Raw genomic sequence first — 17,998 nt, 5'->3', positions numbered from 1 at the left:
TCCCATCTCAGCCTCTCAAAGTAGCTTAGACAGGATGATCACTGTGTAATCCTCCATGTGTAAGCCACCACACCCGGTCTAAGCTTCTTTTCTTTAACAGTTAACAGCTTCAGCTAGGCACGGTGCTGCACACCTGTAATCTCAGCACTTCAGGAGGCTGAGGCAGGATGATCTCGAGGCCAGGAGTTTGGGACCAGCCTGGACAATGTAGTGAGAGCCCTGTCTCGGAAAACAAAACAACAACAACAAAACCACAAAAGCAGCTGAATGTGGTGGTGTGGGCCTGTAGTTCCAGCTACTTTGAAGGCTGAGGTGGGAGGTTCACTTCAGCCCAGGAGTTTGAAATTACAGTGAGCTATTATCACACCATTGCACCCCAGCCTCGGCAACAGAGCAAGACCGTCTCAAAAAAACAACCATTAGCTTCAGCACCAGAAGGTAAATAGCCACAATTTTTAAAAGCTTACACATGATTTTTCATTTTGAGGTTCTAAAGATCAGTCTGTAAGGACTACCAACTTCCAAGCTTGTTTAAAAGTTACCCGTGACTTCATTCTAAACAAAGGAATACAATGACAAGTTAACGTCAGGAACTTCAGTTTCACTGAGTCTAGATTTTTAAGTTACTACCTGGCATCAAAAAAAGCCAAAAGTTGGTCAAACTGTTTCTCCACAACTTCTGCAACTCTTTCTCTCTCCTCTATCGTTTGCTTCTGCATGTGTTCAAGCGCCTGGAAAAAAAATAAGATGAAGACGTACCTTTGGAATTATTTTGTAGAAGTCGTAGAATTTTGAAAGTAAAAGGTACTTTTTAGACTCTTCAAAATAACACAAGAGGTAATTAGATAATAATATAAATAGAGTAAGTCACAAGGTTCAACTTTAAATTTTACTATTTGTAAGTAAGACCATATCTTTGTTTGTTTTACTGAGACAGGGTCTCACTTGGTTACCCAGGTTGGAGTGCAGTAGGCTGAACATAGCTCACTGCAACCTTGAACTCCGGGGCTGAAGGGATCCTCCTGCCTTGGCCTTCTGAGTAGCAATGACTACAGGCACACAGCTCCGTGTCCAACTAATTTTTTTTTGGCAGGGCGGAGGAACAAGGTCTCATTATGTTGCCCAGGGCGGTTCTGAACTCCTGGCCTCAAGTGATCCTCCTGCCTTGGCCTCCCAAAGCACTGGGATTACAGGTGTGAGCCACCCCACCTGGCCTTGCTGACATTTTCTACTGATAATACAGCAACAAGACCTAAAAAAAATCCACTGATGAGTGTCCTAAGTTTTTTTCTTATTCCTTTTCATCATTACAGGAAACAAGTCATTTTAAGTAGCTGAATTTCTCTTTGATAGGACTCCCTGGATTAAAAAAAACCTTAGAAACCATACTTGAATTAAAATGTTTATTACACAATCTTAGTATTTTTGAAGTTTTAAGTACTGTTGCTTGGATCCATGACCCCTTCTTTCCTTCTGATTCTTCCAATTTAGAATGGGAATGTGGAATGTCTATCTATTCCTGTTTCACCAATGTATTTCAGAAGCAAGTAAGGTTTTGTCTCGTTTAACAGGCTCATAGTTGGAGAGGAATTTTGCCCTAGGAAGAATTGGATATCGAGTCTTCACCTATACATAACTTAGAAGGTGAGACTTTAATTTTTATTAATTTTTAATCTTTTTTTTTTTTTTCTGAGACAGAGTTTTACTCTATCAACCAGGCTGAAATGCAGTGGCATGATCTTGGCTCACAGCAACCTCTGTCTCCCAGCTTCAAGCGATTCTTGTGCCTCACCCTCCCCAGTACCTAGAACTACAGGTGTGTGCCACCACACTTAGCTAATTTTTGAATTTGTAATAGAGATAGGGTTTAGCCATGTTGACCAGGCTGGTTTTGAACTCCTGACCTCAAGTGATCCGCCTGCCTTGGCTTCCAAAGTGCTGGGATCACAGGCGTACCCAAGTGAGCCGGCCCAGGTGAGATTTTTGTACTTATAATTGATGCTAGAATGCGTTAAACTTTTGGGGATGTCAGGATGGGGTGAATGTATCTTGTATTGAGAAGGACATGAATACTGAGGGCTAGAGAATACTCTATTTTCAGTTGGATTGTGTCCCCACTCTCCCAAATTCAGATGCTGAAGTCCTAACCTCCAGTTAATTTACCACTGATTTGCTCTTGAATACTTAGTACTTGAATAATTAGTACTATATCTGGTACTAATTATTGCTTATCACAGGTGACATTATTTTTTCCCCTTTTCTCTCAATGTTTTTTTCTCTCATAACTCTTCTATCTTATTACTTTTATCATGTATCTCATTCCTCTTGAGAAACGACTTTTGATAGTGACTTTTTTTTTTTTTTTGAGACGGAGTCTCTCTGTCGCCCAGGCTGGAGTGCAGTGGCCAGATCTCAGCTCACTGCAAGCTCCGCCTCCCGGGTTTTATGCCATTTTCCTGCCTCAGCCTCCCGAGTAGCTGGGACTACAGGCGCCCGCCACCTCGCCTGGCTAGGTTTTTTGTATTTTTTAGTAGAGACGGGGTTTCACCATGTTAGCCAGGATGGTCTCGATCTCCTGACCTCGTGATCCGCCCGTCTCGGCCTCCCAAAGTGCTGGGATTACAGGCTTGAGTCACCGCGCCCGGCCAAGAAACGACTTTTGATAGTGACTCTTAGCCAATCGAAAATGTCTTGTCCTTCTATGCAAAAAAGCAGCCACAACATAATCAGCTATAACCTCTTGAACTCCTTAATTGTAAATTTTGTTGCTAGGTGCTGAAGAACTTGTTTTGTGTCACCAAATGAGAGAGTCTCTTTTGGAAGGTGGAGTAGGGAGAAAGAGACTTTCTCACAAAAGGGGGATATAGCCAAACAATGAGCAAATGTTGAAAAGATAATCTGCAATGCTTCTGACACAAAATTCAGCTCACAGCAAGTAGAAGTCATAGTTCCTTATTAACGCTTGAATTTTATTAAGTTCCTAGCACAACAATGTTGCAAGACCAATTTTGGCAGGCCATGGGAAAAGTTTTCCATTCTTTTTTAAATTATCATGCTTAATAACTCAGTGCTAAGCTCTAACCTCAGTGGTAACATCTCCAAATGTACACACTTAAAGGGGACATGCTTCACTTCATGATAGAATTTAATCCTGCAAAGTGCTTACTTTTCCAGCAATGCTTAATTGTTCAAAATTATGATGTGCTGTATTCAACGCTTCATCAATTTCTTCTGCAGTGTTAGTGTCCTAAGAAGGGAGGGGAATCACATAGAAATATAAAACTAAAAAACAGATGCCTATATATATATATATATATATTATAGTTGCAAAAAATTCAGGCTACCATTTTGGTTACAAAAGCAACATAGACTCACTACAGAAAAGTGAAAACAAGCAACAAAAATGATATTCAATCCTTCTAACCTGGAGATAAAAACCATTCATATTTTAGAGCTTTAGTCAGACGATTCCAGATTTTTTTCCTAAAGACTTTTTTTAATGGGATAATGCCCTGTAATCATCTTTTTAACTTAAAACTACCTTGAACAATGTATCATGGCAATACATGTATACATATAAAAATTATAGTTAAGGAAAACAAGATTATAATTTGACTCCATTAAGATTTACACTTGAAGGAAAAGTTAGCAAGATTAAAGTGCTTTCTCCCCTTCCCCAGCCCATTAATGATTATTATTATTTTTTTTTTTTTTGAGACAGAGTCTCACTGTCGCACAGGCTGGAGTGCAGTGGTGCTATCTCGACTTACTGCAACTTCTGCCTCCCAGGTTCAAGCGATTCTCATGCCTCAGGCTTGCAAGTAACTGGAATTACAGGTCTGTGCCACCACATCACCACATCCAGCTAATTTTTGTACTTTTAGTAGAGGTGGGGTTTCGCCATGTCTGCCAGGTTGGTCTTGAATTCCTGGCCTCAAGTGATCTGCCTGTCTTGGTCTCCCAAAGTGCTGGGATTACAGGCATGAGCCTCTGCGCTTGGCCTCCATTAATGATCTTAACACAAGAACTTAATACTTCACTCAACATCATTTTGGAGTTTGTTCTATTTCTAATCTTAATACATTAAAGTTATTAGCAGTAGATAAAAGGTAAAATTCAATCTTCGGCAATAACATTAACAACAACAAATGTAATTAGGCCTTTTGGTTGCCACTAAAATAAGTGAAAAATCACATTTAAAATTTAAAAACTTGTGCTCTATGTTTCACAGAACCTGGATTCAATAACTAGTTTCAAAGGGAAGAAGCTACACACAGTAAATATCAAGAACGCTGAAACAGAGTCAGTTAAAGGTAGAACTAGCTGCCTTGGAAGAAAAGAGAACTGTCTAAGCATGGAACAAGTAGGAGGGTGGGTTTACTTCTGCTACCTATAAACTTCCAAAAGAATCTATAATTATAGAAGAAGAAAGTTGAGCTACTAGAGACAAAGTCAAACGTTTGCCTTCGTCGTACTTCATGACCAACATTTTTCATACCAACATTACAGATGATGAGCTCACAACAGTCCTGGGCGTGGAGGCTGAACGTTCTAAACCAGTAGTTAGCTGATCAGCAGTCTTCTTAAAGTCCTGAGAACAATTCTTTATCCTGAAAAGTATCAAGTGTATTATTTCATTTTTTGAGACAGGATCTTTCTCTGTCACCCAGGCTAGAGGGCAGTGGCACCATCATGGCTCATGGCAGCCTCGACTTCCCAGACTCCAGCGATCATCCCACCTCAGCCTCCCAAGTAGCTGGGATCACAGGCATGTGCCACCACACTCAGCTAACTTCTATATTTTTTGTAGAGATGAGATTTCAAAATGTTGCCCAGGCTGGTCTCAAAATCCTAAGCTCAAGCAATCCAACCGCCTCAGCCTCCCAAAGTGCTGGGATTACAGGGGTGAGCCACTGTGCCTGGCCCAAGTACATTATTTTAAATACCAACATTAACGTAATGGTTTTAATCTTCTATTCAGTTTTTACCATGAAAAATAACTCATATGACTTATAGGAACATGTACAGTGAATTAATTCCAAAAATAATGGCTTAAAGTATATATTGTATTTCAATTTCTTAATTACTGGTCCTTTCATGGTATTTTTTGGTACAAACGTTGATAATCACTGAAATGTGATAAGCTTATCAATTAAAGTAAGTGTTTATACATTCAAATGCCAGCTATTAAAAAGAAGGTACTTAACAAGTCTGGAGAATTAAAAAAAGGTAATGAATTTAACTAAGTAAGTTAATCGCAAAGAAAAAGTTTGGTGCATTCTCTAGTCTGTAGAAGCCAGAGTTTTATTTATTAATTTATCTATTTTAGAGATAGGGTCTCACTGTATTGGCCAGGCTGGTCTCGAACTCCTGGACTCAAGTGATCCTCCCGCCTCGGCCTCCCAAAGTGCTGCAATTAAAGGCATGAGCCATCATGTCCAGCTATTTTTATCTTTATATCACCATATTGGCTAGCACACAGTAACTACTGTTTGCTGAGTTAATCATCAGCTTGCAGCCTATGGAAGAAACTATGATGTTTAAATGTTATTCTTACAGAGAAAAAATACTACACCAAATAATTTTTAAACATTCTATTCTCTGAAAAGTGAATATTCATGTTCTTAAAAATACGAGTGCATTAGCCCTGAGGATTCCATTATTGAATTCCTGTTTCAAAATATTAAAAACAAATCAGTAAAGAAATGAGTAAAGGATTACTATAATTCAAAAATATACAACCATTTAAAACCTAACTGTACCTTAGAGAACAGCAGTTTCTAAAATAGGTATAATTGACATAAATTTAATTTTTTAAATGGTTATTTGGAACAAATTTGGGTACTTTCTGATTAAGATGGATTCATATACCTCTGAAAGTAAAATTTCACTTTGCAACTCTAACAGACATTATACGTATACAGATAAGAGTACAACCTGGTTTGACTCGCATCATGTGTCAGAAAATTTCACACAGAAGTGCAGATCTCGAGTTTGTCTTGAGAAAAAAAAGATGTGGCAACATTGGGTTGGTCTTAACACATAATAATAATTGGCTACAGCTGAGTAGGAACTGCCTCCTTTGGAGGGGGTAAGCCCTCATCATCTACCATAATCCTCACCACTCATTGTTTAAACTCAGTCGATCTCACCCAATAAAAGTTATCTGCTTAATTCGTGTAGGTGTTCAAATTTGGGAACCCTAAATTTGATAAAACGGCTACTCCATGGGGACTCATACGATGAGCCAGAACGATTCTACAAGATTTATTCTAGTAACTCGACACAGATCTCATGGAGGAAGTGACCAGCGGTATAGGAGTTGGGAGCAGTACCGGTACTCAATAAACCTAGGTTTACATTCTGGTTCTGTGAATGACCAGCTGTCAGACTTTAGCTAAGTGGTTTTACCACCCAAGAAAACCGCTACAACCATTCTTTTGTTTTTTTCTAAGTACTCATTGAAGTCTGGAAAGAGAAGCTACAGTGGTAATGGGAAGTGCCAGGAATTCTAGACAGAATAATTTTGAATTTTAACTGAATACTTAATGAACAACTATAGCGTTAAGGAAGAGTCTGACAAGGAGCTACACAAAAGAACATGTGAATTAAATAAGGCAGCAGAAATGAAGATAGCTTATGGATATAGGAGATACTATGGAAGTCAATCTGCAGGAGGTGAAATGAATGCAATAGAAGGAACTGGGGTAATCTATAAATACTTGGTGCCATTAACAAAATTGGAAAGTTCCACGAGATTCTTCCTTGAAAGAATCCTACTTTTTATTTCTTGCACTGTCTACTTACCACATTAAATATGCTTTAAAAAGTTAAGTTATATACAAATTACCAACTGAGTACAGTTCCAGGAAATGGATCAGAAGATCCTTTAACACTTAAAAAGCTGCAAAAATCAAACATGTACTGTAATAAACATTACATGTTTACTCTGTGTCCCAAACCAGAGATATAAAGAGGAATAAAATGTGGTCCATTCTTTTAAAGGGGCTTACAGACTAGCAGGGAAAGACATACAGAAGCATTAATAATTAGGTGAAATAATCAGTAACATAGGTACTAATCTCTAGCTGGGTGTATTTTTAAAAAATTACTAATTCAAAAAGAGAATCTATTAATGCATACACATGTAAAGGTTTATACAAGAATGGGAAAATGAATGAAAGAACCCCAAAGGTATTATTTTTCCTTTTATAAATCACTTCTCAAACCAACCCTTCACAAAGTCTTCCATTGTGCTATACTTGCACTACTTTTAAGAATCAAGACAAGCTGGGTGCAGTGGCTCACGGCTGTAATCCCAGCACTTTGAGAGGCTGAGGCAGAAGGATCACTTAAAGTCAGGAGTTTGAGACCAGCTTGGGCAACACAATGAGACTCCACGTCTACAAAAAAATTTAAAAACTGGCTGTGCATGGTGGTGCATGCCTGCAGTTCTAGATACTCCAGAGGCTGAGGTGAGAGGCTAGCCTGAGCCCAGGAGTCTGAGGCTGCAGTGAGCCATGATCAAAACCACTGCACTCCAGCCTGGGTGACAGAGTGAGACCCTGTCTCTAAAAAAACTTAGAACTCTAAAAATTTTTAAAAAGAATCAAGAGAGAACTAAGTTACTTTTTTTTCTCTATAACTTCCTTTCATCCAGCACAAGTAACTTTAGCCAGTATACTCTCAGACTTTCTTGATGTGGTAATCATTAACATTCTTTCTTTCTTTAAATAAGGACAAACAAATGTTTCTTCTTTAAAGAGCTAGAGTCTCCATTCCACTGACAGCTAAGATGAAGTATGAACTTAAAGAGCATTCCATAAACAGTAGGTTAGAAATGCAGATTTAAGAATGACATTTTATCAATAATTCCAAAACTATTTCAGTAACACATTTAATACTCAAATAAGTACACATGGAACATACGTTTTAGGCTGCCGTTTTTCCATTACGGAGTCTTCTTTAACATATCCAGCCATTGGATAGCAGCCTTGTCTAGTATTTACAGCTGTAGCAACCTTAGGACAAAATAAGGGTTTAAAAAAAACAAAGAAAGTCATCCAATAAATTCTGTTTATCCAGAACCTAAACAATTATTTCAGTGTGCTGTTCATAAAGTTAATGATAACCTTAAGATCCTGAAATTCCCTGTAAATTAAGGAGAAAACTGTGCTTATATGAGGTTTTGACCCATTTTAATTTTTGGAAGCAATCAGGAATTAGTTAATTAAGCTTAGTCAATTAATTGATAATCAATTATTAATTTTTAGTTAATTGACCAAAACACTTCATTCTACCATAACTCTAAAGCAAATACTAGCTATACTTTCAATTTTACTTTAAAAATTTTAGGCCAGGCATGAGGGCACACGCTTGTAATCCCGGCACTTTGGGAGGCCGAGGCGGGTGGATCACCTGAGATCAGGAGTTCAACACCAGCCTGGCCAACATGGCAAAACCCTGTCTCCCACAAAAAATACAAAACTTAGCCAGGCATGGTGGCGGGCACCTGTAATCCCAGCTACTCGGGAGGCTGAGGCAGGAGAATCACTTGAACCTGGAGGGGCAGGGTACGGAGGTTGCAGTGAGCTGAGAGTGCACCACTGCACTCCAGCCTGGGTGAAAGAGAGAGACTCTACTTCAAAAAAAAGTAATAAAAATTAATAATATATGTTCAAAACTCTAAACTATTTAAAACTTTTTTTTTTTTTTTTTTTTTTAGACGGAGTCTCACTCTGTCTTCAGAAGGCAGTAATTCTTTTGTTTGTTTGTTTTTGAGATGGAGTCTCGCTCTGTCACCCAGGCTGGAGTGCAGTGGCGTGATCTCGGCTCACTGCAAGCTCCGCCTCCCGGATTCATGCCATTCTCCCACCTCAGCCTCCCGAGTAGCTGGGACTACAGGCGCCCGCCACTATGCCCAGCTAATTTTTTTGTATTTTTTGTAGAGACGGGGTTTCACTGTGTTAGCCAGGATGGTCTTGATCTCCTGACCTCGTGATTCGCCCATCTCAGCCTCCCAAAGTGCTGGGATTACAGGCTTGAGCGCCCGGCCAATTTAAAACTTTTTTAATCATGTGGTTCGATAGAATTCCTAAAGTCCACTGTGACTCGCAGACACTAGATGAAGAAAAATCCCTGCTCGAGACAGTGTTCAAGTAAAATGCAGTTAGAAATGGAAGAAAATTAGATAGTTCATGGTTGACTTTTTTCTCAGAACAGTTTTGTTATGTTCATTTATTTGAGGCCCTGTGGTCTCTGATTTTTTTCCACATATTTTAAAAGCCACTCAGATCATGAACTGATACCTGAAAGAAAAATGAAGTAGGCAGAAGGAAATGCAACATCATTCTTTGGGTGCCTAAGTCCTATATACTGGGCAAACTATCTCATTGAAACCTCACAATACAATACAAGAAAGAAAGGAAAGGAAATTGAAGTAAAGCTGAAGTATGTCCTTTATCTTCACTCAGTAAATTAAAGGATAAGCCACGATGTTAAACTATCTTTTTCTTTCTTCAAAATTTTAGATTCAGGGGGTACGTGTACAGGTTTGTGGCAAGGGTGTAGGGCATGGGCTTGTAGGTCTGGGCTTCTGTTGATGTAGAACAGGTTTGTGGCAAGGGTGTTGTGTAGGTGTTCTGTTGTGTAGAACAGGTTTGTGGCAAGGGTGTAGGTCTGGGCTTCTGTTGATCCCATGACCCAAACAGTGAGCACAGAACCCAACAGAAAGTTTTTCTGCCCTTGCCTCCCTTCCTCTCTCTAGTAGTCCCCAGTGTCTATTGTTTCCATGTTTATGTCCATGTATGGCCAATGTTTAGCTCCCACTTGTAAGTGAAAATGTGGTACTTGATTTTCTGTTTCTGCATTAATTTGCTTAGGATAATGGCCTTCAGCTGCATTCATGTTGCTGTAAACGACATTATTTCATTCTTTTTAATGGCTGCATAGTATTCTGTGGTGTATATGTACATTTTCTTTATTCAACCCACCAATGATGGGACACGTAGGCTGATTCCATGTATTTGCTATTGTGAATGATACTGTGATAACCATATGAGTACACGTATCTTTTTGGTAGAATAATTTATTTTCCTTTGGGTATATACCCAGTAATGGAAGTACTGAGTCAAATGGTTGTTCTATTGGTTCTTTGAGAAATCTCCAAACTGCTTTCCACAGGGGCTGATTTGCATTCCCATCAACAGTCTATAAGCATTCTCTTTTCTCCATAACCTTGACAACATCTGTTAGTTTTCGACTTTTTAATAATAGCCATTCTGCTGTGAGATGGTATCTCATTGTGGTTTTGATTTGCATTTCTCTGATAAGTGATGTGAGCATTTTGTCATATTTATTGTCTGTTTGTATGTCTTTTTTTTTTTTTTTTTTTTTTTTTTTTTTTTTTTTTTTTTTGAGACGGAGTCTCGCTCTGTCGCCCAGGCTGGAGTCTGGAGTGCAGTGGCCGGATCTCAGCTCACTGCAAGCTCCACCTCCCGGGTTCCCGCCATTCTCCTGCCTCAGCCTCCCGAGTAGCTGGGACTACAGGCGCCCGCCACCGCGCCCGGCTAGTTTTTTGTATTTTTTTAGTAGAGACGGGGTTTCACCGTATTAGCCAGGATGGTCTCGATCTCCTGACCTCGTGATCCGCCCGTCTCGGCCTCCCAAAGTGCTGGGATTACAGGCTTGAGCCACCGCGCCCGTTTGTATGTCTTTTAAGAAGTGTCTGTTCATGTCCTTTAGCCCACTTTTTAATGGGGTTATCTGTTTCTTTTCCTGTTATTTAGGAAAATTTAACAAGAAAACTACAAGCTGTAAGTAAAGAAAACCTTAAAAAAAAAATCGCACCTGGCTAGAGGTCATAAAACAAGAACAAAAAAAATGGAGAATCATACCAGGTTCCTGGAGACAAAGACTGAATGTCCTAACATCATCTAACATGAAATTAATACAATTCTAAAATACATATGGAAAAATATATTGTACAAAAACTACAAAAACTTTAACATATAATTCACCATAAATTTATTCCACCAATTAATAAGGCTATTATAATGCTACTGTAATAATTAAAACACTAGATGCTAGCATAATAAATCAGTAGAACAAAGCCTTGAAACAGACCCAACTCTCTATGAGAACTTAATATAGAATACAAGTGAGATTTCAATTAAATGGAAGAAAGATTACTCAATAAAAGGTATGACAAAATCAGCCAATCATTCTGAAGAATAAAGGTATACCCGCACCTTACATCACATAAAATATAAAATAATTAAACATATACCTCCCTCCCTTTTTTTTTTTCTTCAGATGGAGTTGCGCTCTTGTTGCCCAGGCTGGAGGGCAATAGTGTGATCTCGACTCACTGCAACCTCCGCCTCCTGGGTTCAAGCGATTCTCTTGCCTCAGCCTCCCAAGTATCTGGGATTACAGGCATGCACGACCATGCCCAGCTAATTTGGTATTTTTAGTAGAGATGGGGTTTCTCCATGTTGGTCAGGCTGTTCTTGACTCCCGACCTCATGTGATCCACCCACCTCAGCCTCCCAAAGTGCTGGGATTACAGGCATGAGCTTGGCCAACATACACTTTTTTAAAAAAACGTAAGTACTGAAGATATATATATAACTTTGAGTTAGGAAGGTCTGCCTAGTCAGAAAAAAAAAAAAAAAGCCCACCTAGAATTCATGAAGCAGGGGTAAAAATGACTAGTTAAGAAACATTTCTGAATGGCTAAATGCAATAAAATCAAAAGTGAGAGGCTGGGAGAAAATTGTTACACAGGATGAAATGTTTATATTGCTATCACACAAAGTACTCTCACAACTTAGGAAAAAGACAGGCTGGATACAGTGGTTAACACCTGTAATCTCAGCACGTTGGGAGGCTAAAGCAGGACCAGCCTAGGCAACATAGCAAGGATCTACCTCTTCCAAAAAAAACACAAAAAAATTATCTGGGTGCAGTGGTACTCCCCTGTAGTCCCAGCTACTACTGGGCTGGTTGAGGTAGGAGGACTGCTTCAGCTGGAGAGGTTGAGGTTACAGTGAGCTGTGATCACATCACTGCACTCCAGTCTGGGCAACAGAGCAAGACCCTGTCTCCAGAAAAAGCAAACAACAAACAAGTTAGGAAAAAGACAATTCAAAAGGAAAAGATTCAAAGGATCTGAAAAGATCTGTTAAAGATCCACACAGAAAAGGCACTGATAAGTCAAACATACGAAAAGTTGCTCAACTTCATTGGTCATGAGGGAATTACAATTTACAACAAGGAAACAGCCATTTTTTTCACATCAAATTGCCAAAACACTAAAACAAATATAACAAGCCCAAAATATGAATTTATTTTGGAGTTAGAAATTATAGAATCTACTGATGGAGGTGAGGCTGAGGAATTGTACATAATTATAGTGAAAAATTTTTTAAACTAAATGTTTATCAATAAAGAGATTAGTTAAGAAAATTATAGTGTTTATTTTCATGAGAATAGATGAATGTTGCTAAAAGAAACAAAGTAGACTATTAATTGTTATAGTCTCCCATTTTTGTGAAATATACATCTTTGGTGGGGAAGAGGATGTTCTTTCAAGGTTTCAAGTATTATGTACTTAAAACCATCGACTTGTGGCCATGTATTATTAATTTGGTTACTTTTAACAAATCTCACTGAACTGAATGGTATTTTAAGTCCCTTTTCCCAAAAAATTGGGGTTTAAAAACTTAATTTCTATATACCTCCTAGTTCATTACACTTTGGCTTAGTATTTCATAATAAGAGGTTAATGCTATTATCAGCGGATTTGATTCAGGACATTTCTTCCAGATAGTTTAGGAAAGTATTGAATACAACTGATTTAAAAGATTTTAAGTAAAAACTGCAGAAAGACTTTTAACTTGCAACATATATAATAAAGGTTTTCTTTTACCCCTATAGCTTGCCATTTAAATTTTATTTATGATGGTGTTTTGCCTGCTTTTGTTGCTCGTAAATGAGAAACTCTGCTCAAATTTAACAAGCATTTATTCTACAGTTTCTGATTTCTATTTGATACGCTTAGCAATGCTTTCCTATCCAAGATTATACAATTATCTGTATTTCTTTCTAGTTTATATTTCTAATTGTTATATTATTAATATTTCCAATCATGGGATTTTAGTATATGTTAATTATCTATTGATTGGATGATTTATCCTTTCTTCATGGCCCAATGTATTTTAGACTCAGGTCCAAAAGTTAACAAAATGCCAGCATTTCTTTTTTTTTTGAGACGGAGTCTCGCTCTGTCGCCCAGGCTGGAGTGCAGTGGCGCGATCTCAGCTCACTGCAAGCTCCGCCTCCCGGGTTCCCGCCATTCTCCCGCCTCAGCCTCCGAGTAGCTGGGACTACAGGCGCCCGCCACCGCGCCCGGCTAGTTTTTTGTATTTTTAGTAGAGACGGGGTTTCACCGTGTTAGCCAGGACGGTCTCGATCTCCTGACCTCGTGATCCACCTGCCTCGGCCTCCCAAAGTGCTGGGATTACAGGCTTGAGCCACCGCGCCCGGCCAAAATGCCAGTATTTCTAAAATAGCACCTAGGTGTAATCCTATCCTTGAATAAAATCTGTCATTTTGCTGTGCAAAATTATAAAAAGATTAACCATTAACATCAATCAATAGCAGAGAAGGGATGTTATCAAAAACCATTCAACGATCAAAAATAAAGACTGTCAAATAAAAGGACATTCGCCCAAACTCCGAAATAAGAACAAAAGGATACCTATTAATCTTGAATGGATTTTAGGCTTATGTTTGAAGTAAACAGCATTACCTAGGCGTTCGAAGTTAAAGATGAATTATAAGTCTAATGTGAATACAAGAATCTAAATCTTACTTTTTTGGGGCAGATACCTCATTCAAATGTAATAAACTACATTCCTCAAATATTCCATAAATTCAGACTTCACTAAATTTAAACTAGATTCTTCCATTCTCTGAATACCTTATTCCAAATAAATATTAGGTAATAATACAAATCTAAAGTTTAAAAAGAGTGGTAACAATTTCAGGAAGGTTTCTTGAATGACTTCTTTTAATAGGGCCCAGCTCACCAGTGTGTCTGAAGAATGTGAATATAGTCACTTGTCAATTACCTGGGCTAACAGTAGATGGGTGAGGGGATGAGGGAATAAGAACGGAAGATGGGACAGGTCACTTACCTCTAAAAGTAAAAGGTTCTTAGAACAAAACTAGTCAATGATACAAAACAGATTTATCACAACTTTAAAATCAAAATTAGTATTTGAAACACACTATAAACACTCCTACACATTATCCAAAATCCCAAAAATAATACAAGTATAATGATTTAAGAATATTAAATGTGAAATCATTTGCCAAGTCTTTTTTTTTTCTTTTTTTTAATATTAGAACAGGACGGATATGGACACAGACAGTTCTAGCTGCCTCCTCCTTTCCTTTCCCTTCACTTATTCTTCACCCACAAGACTGAATCCATCAGGGATCTACCACCACAATCACAGGAGGGGGGTTCACTACGTCTTAACCATATAGCCAGCCACGTCTAAGGAGCCCCATGTCAAAAAAAAGGAAGAGGTTAGGAATTTCCCACAAAACAGGCAGCTTCTAATATGTAATTTTTGGTTACAATTTAAACTTTCATTAATTACAATATATGGTTTGGGTTTTTTTAAACCATATTTAAGCTGCAAGCCAGTTCATTCAAACCTAAACAATGAAGGGTTATTTTAGTAGTCTAGAAGCTTAGAGAGAACTTTTACATAATTCAGATTTGATTCTTAGCAATCCTAGGAGGTAAGACAGTATTATATTCATCTCACAAATGAGGAAACCCAGCCTAGATTGACAGAATGAGAACTGCATTCTAGGTCTCGTGCCTCCATAGGGTCTGCCACACTTCCACAGAAAACAAATGATACAAAGCCTTATCACCTGATTTATCCAGTAAAACATTAAGAATTTACAGCTTGGCCGGGCGCGGTGGCTCACGCCTATAATCCCAGCACTTTGGGAGGCCAAGGTGGGCTGATCACGAGGTCAGGAGATCGAGACCATACTGGCTAACACGGTGAAACCCCCTCTCAACTAAAATACTAAAAATTAGCCACGCGTGGTGGCACACACCTGTAGTCCCAGCTACTCGGGAGGCTGAGATAGGAGAATCACTTGAACCTGGGAGGTGGAGGTTGCAGTGAGCCAAGATTGGGTCACTGCACTCCAGCCTGGGGGACAGAGTGAGACTCCGACTCAAAAAAAAAAAAAAAAAAAAGAATTTACAGCTTGAGTCAACTTTCCAGGAACATACTATATAAACTGAACTACACTTATAAGTGTATTAAATGAATAGGAGATCAAGTAAATTGCATTTTACATCCTTAATTTGATCTCATTCTTATGGACAGATTTTAGTTTTAATGGAATTGGTTTTTAGTGCTTCTGAAGTAAAAATTTTAGGCAGTAGTTTTGCTTCTCTACCTTGTTATAGAATGGCATCTCCACAAATGTATATTTGATGACATACAAAGGTTGAGGGGCAGGCAGAGTTCAAAATTTGTTGCATGGATTGGTGGGTAAAACAGAGGCTAGGGTTTTTAAAGGAATATACTCCATTAAAATAAACAAAAGACATAATTTTCCACAGAAGTCGCCAAAGAATAAAAATATGTAGGCCGATAAGTGTATGACTTTAGCCTTTTATTTTTCCTCGTCACTTTAAACAATTATAAAATGGATAGAAAAAGTTTCATCTTTTGTTAGGTTTCTTTGCTTAAAGATTCAGCAGCAAAATGCAAGTTTTTAGTTTTTTGTTTTGTTTTTTTTTGAGACGGAGTCTTGCTCTGTCGCCAGACTGGAGCGCAGTGGTGCAATCCTAGCTCACTGCAGCCTCCACCTCCCAGGTTCAAGCGATTCTCCTGCTTCAGGCTACCAAGTAGCTGGGACTACAGGTGTGAGCCACCAGGCCCAGCTAATTTTTGTATTTTAAATAGAGACGGGTTTCCCCATGTTGGCCAGGATGGTCTCGATCTCTTGATCTGCCCGCCTCAGCCTCCAGAAGTGCTGGGGTTACAGGCGGCAGCCACCATGCCCAGCCAAGTTTTTAATTTCTAACTAGAAGCATGTTTTACTACTGTAGTATTTTTACCATTAACATTAGGTTGTGATATGTTTCATCTGAAAAATTATAAAACTTACCTCACAAACAGGGCATACAATTGTGGTGCATTCTTCAGTCATTAACAAGCATAGTTCACAAAAAGCATGTCCACATTGAAGTTCACAGTGGTGACCTATTCATGAAATTCTTAATTATTATTTTGATGACTGTTATTATTGCAACAGGGTCTTGCTCTGTTGCCCAGGCTGGAGTGCAGTGGCACCAGCTCACTGCAGCCTCCACCTCTGGGGCTCAAGGGATCCTCCTACTTCAGCTTCCCAAGTAGCTGGGACTACAGGTGTGTCCCAATACACCCAGCTAATTTTACTGATGAAATTCTACTGTGATTAAACTGCCCACGGTGTGTTAATGTTGAATGGGCAATACTGATAAAAGGGAAATTCAAAGGGGATCCTACTGTACAGGAAAAGATACCTACTATAGTTTGAAATGGTTGACTTATTGAATATAAATCAGAAGTAACCAACTATTCAGGTCAGGAGGAAGAAAAATCAAGAAGAAAAACCAAGAAGAGCTATGTAATAGCAACTGCATTAATTCAGATAGCTATTTTGTACCTAGAATACTTTGAATCTGCCATATCTTATAATTATACAAAGTGCTCTGACACATTTTATTTGTTACTTGTAAATATCACAGTTAAGTGGGCTAGAGATGAAATAGCATTTTGGAGATTTGGTTAACTAAATGGTATAATCCAGACTCCAATCTAGTTCTGTTTCCAAATCTAACATTCTTTCTGACTGACCACACTGCCATCTCCTACTTTATATTTCCCATCCTGTGAAGAGGTCAAGAAGGGCCAAAACGGTGGCCAAAATGAGACACTGGCAAGACTGTGCTCTTAGAATTACTTAAGACATTGGCAAGGCCAGAAGCCAGATGCTACTATTATCACACACCCACAACTCACATTTTCACAAACTTAGCATTTATGAAAGGAAATATCATAACTTGATTGAAAACCTAATATCATGATTAAATGCGCTAAGAATTTGAAGTTTATAATAAACAACATTTGTTTTAGCTACATAATTTCAAAAGGCTGTCATTTTTTAAGTTTTGCAAGAAAACAAAAAGGGAAAAAAGCTAGATAAAAATCAGTCATCTTTTACTAGCAAAATAATTACCGAGTTCTTGCTGAATTATAATAATTGCATTAATTTTATTTATTTATTCATTCATTCATTCTGAGACGGACCACGATCTCGGTTCACTGTCAACTCCGCCTCCTGAGTTCATGCCATTCTCCTGCCTGGGCCTCCGGAGTAGCTGAGATTACAGGTGTGCGCCAGCATGCCTAGCTAATTTTTTTGTATTTTTAGTAAAGATGGGGTTTCCCCATGTTACCCAGGGTGGTCTTGATCTCCTGACCTCAAGTGATCCACCCACCTAGGCCTCCCAAAGTGCTGGAACTACAGGCGTGAGCCACTGTGCCCGGCCTCGCATTTATTTTATTTTTTAAAAAACTTTACAAGTTTCCCACCCAACTGAAATACCTGAAACTTGCTTACAACCATGGTACATTTTAAAGCCCTATTTAACTTCCAGAGATAACATCGCCAAAGAAATAAAAACACTTATCTGTTACTATAAAATTTCTGATACTGAATAACTCAAAATAACTTGTGGTATATTACACCTGAAAAAGCACTTTCAGGATTCTATACACATAACCACTACTTTTCCAACTTCGTTTTTCAAAGCATTATAATACTAACGTATGAAAGAAGTACTCATTTTAAAAGGTTGTGTTCTAGAACTTTATTCCATAATTCTAATTTCATTCAAAAATGGAGA

The 17,998-nt window shown here is 38.5% G+C and overlaps 1 protein-coding gene across 2 annotated transcripts in view; it reads right to left on the bottom strand.

The window, feature by feature from the left end:
- RNF17 (ring finger protein 17) overlaps positions 1-17,998 on the bottom strand; it is a 128,560-nt gene that overhangs the window by 97,028 nt on the left and 13,534 nt on the right. The window contains exons 3-7 of one of the 2 annotated variants that reach the window (XM_030922126.1): positions 16,216-16,310; positions 7,930-8,021; positions 4,499-4,610; positions 3,167-3,247; positions 631-731 (exon numbers count right to left, since the gene is read on the bottom strand). In XM_030922126.1, coding sequence (XP_030777986.1) covers positions 631-731; positions 3,167-3,247; positions 4,499-4,610; positions 7,930-8,021; positions 16,216-16,310 — 481 coding nt within the window. The remainder of the gene's footprint in view (positions 1-630; positions 732-3,166; positions 3,248-4,498; positions 4,611-7,929; positions 8,022-16,215; positions 16,311-17,998) is intronic. The other variant, XM_030922127.1, reaches the window with a different exon arrangement.

Source organism: Rhinopithecus roxellana, chromosome 18 (genome assembly GCF_007565055.1).
Source record: "Rhinopithecus roxellana isolate Shanxi Qingling chromosome 18, ASM756505v1, whole genome shotgun sequence".
Taxonomy (NCBI): domain Eukaryota; kingdom Metazoa; phylum Chordata; class Mammalia; order Primates; family Cercopithecidae; genus Rhinopithecus; species Rhinopithecus roxellana.
This window is presented reverse-complemented; position numbering and strand designations above follow the sequence as displayed.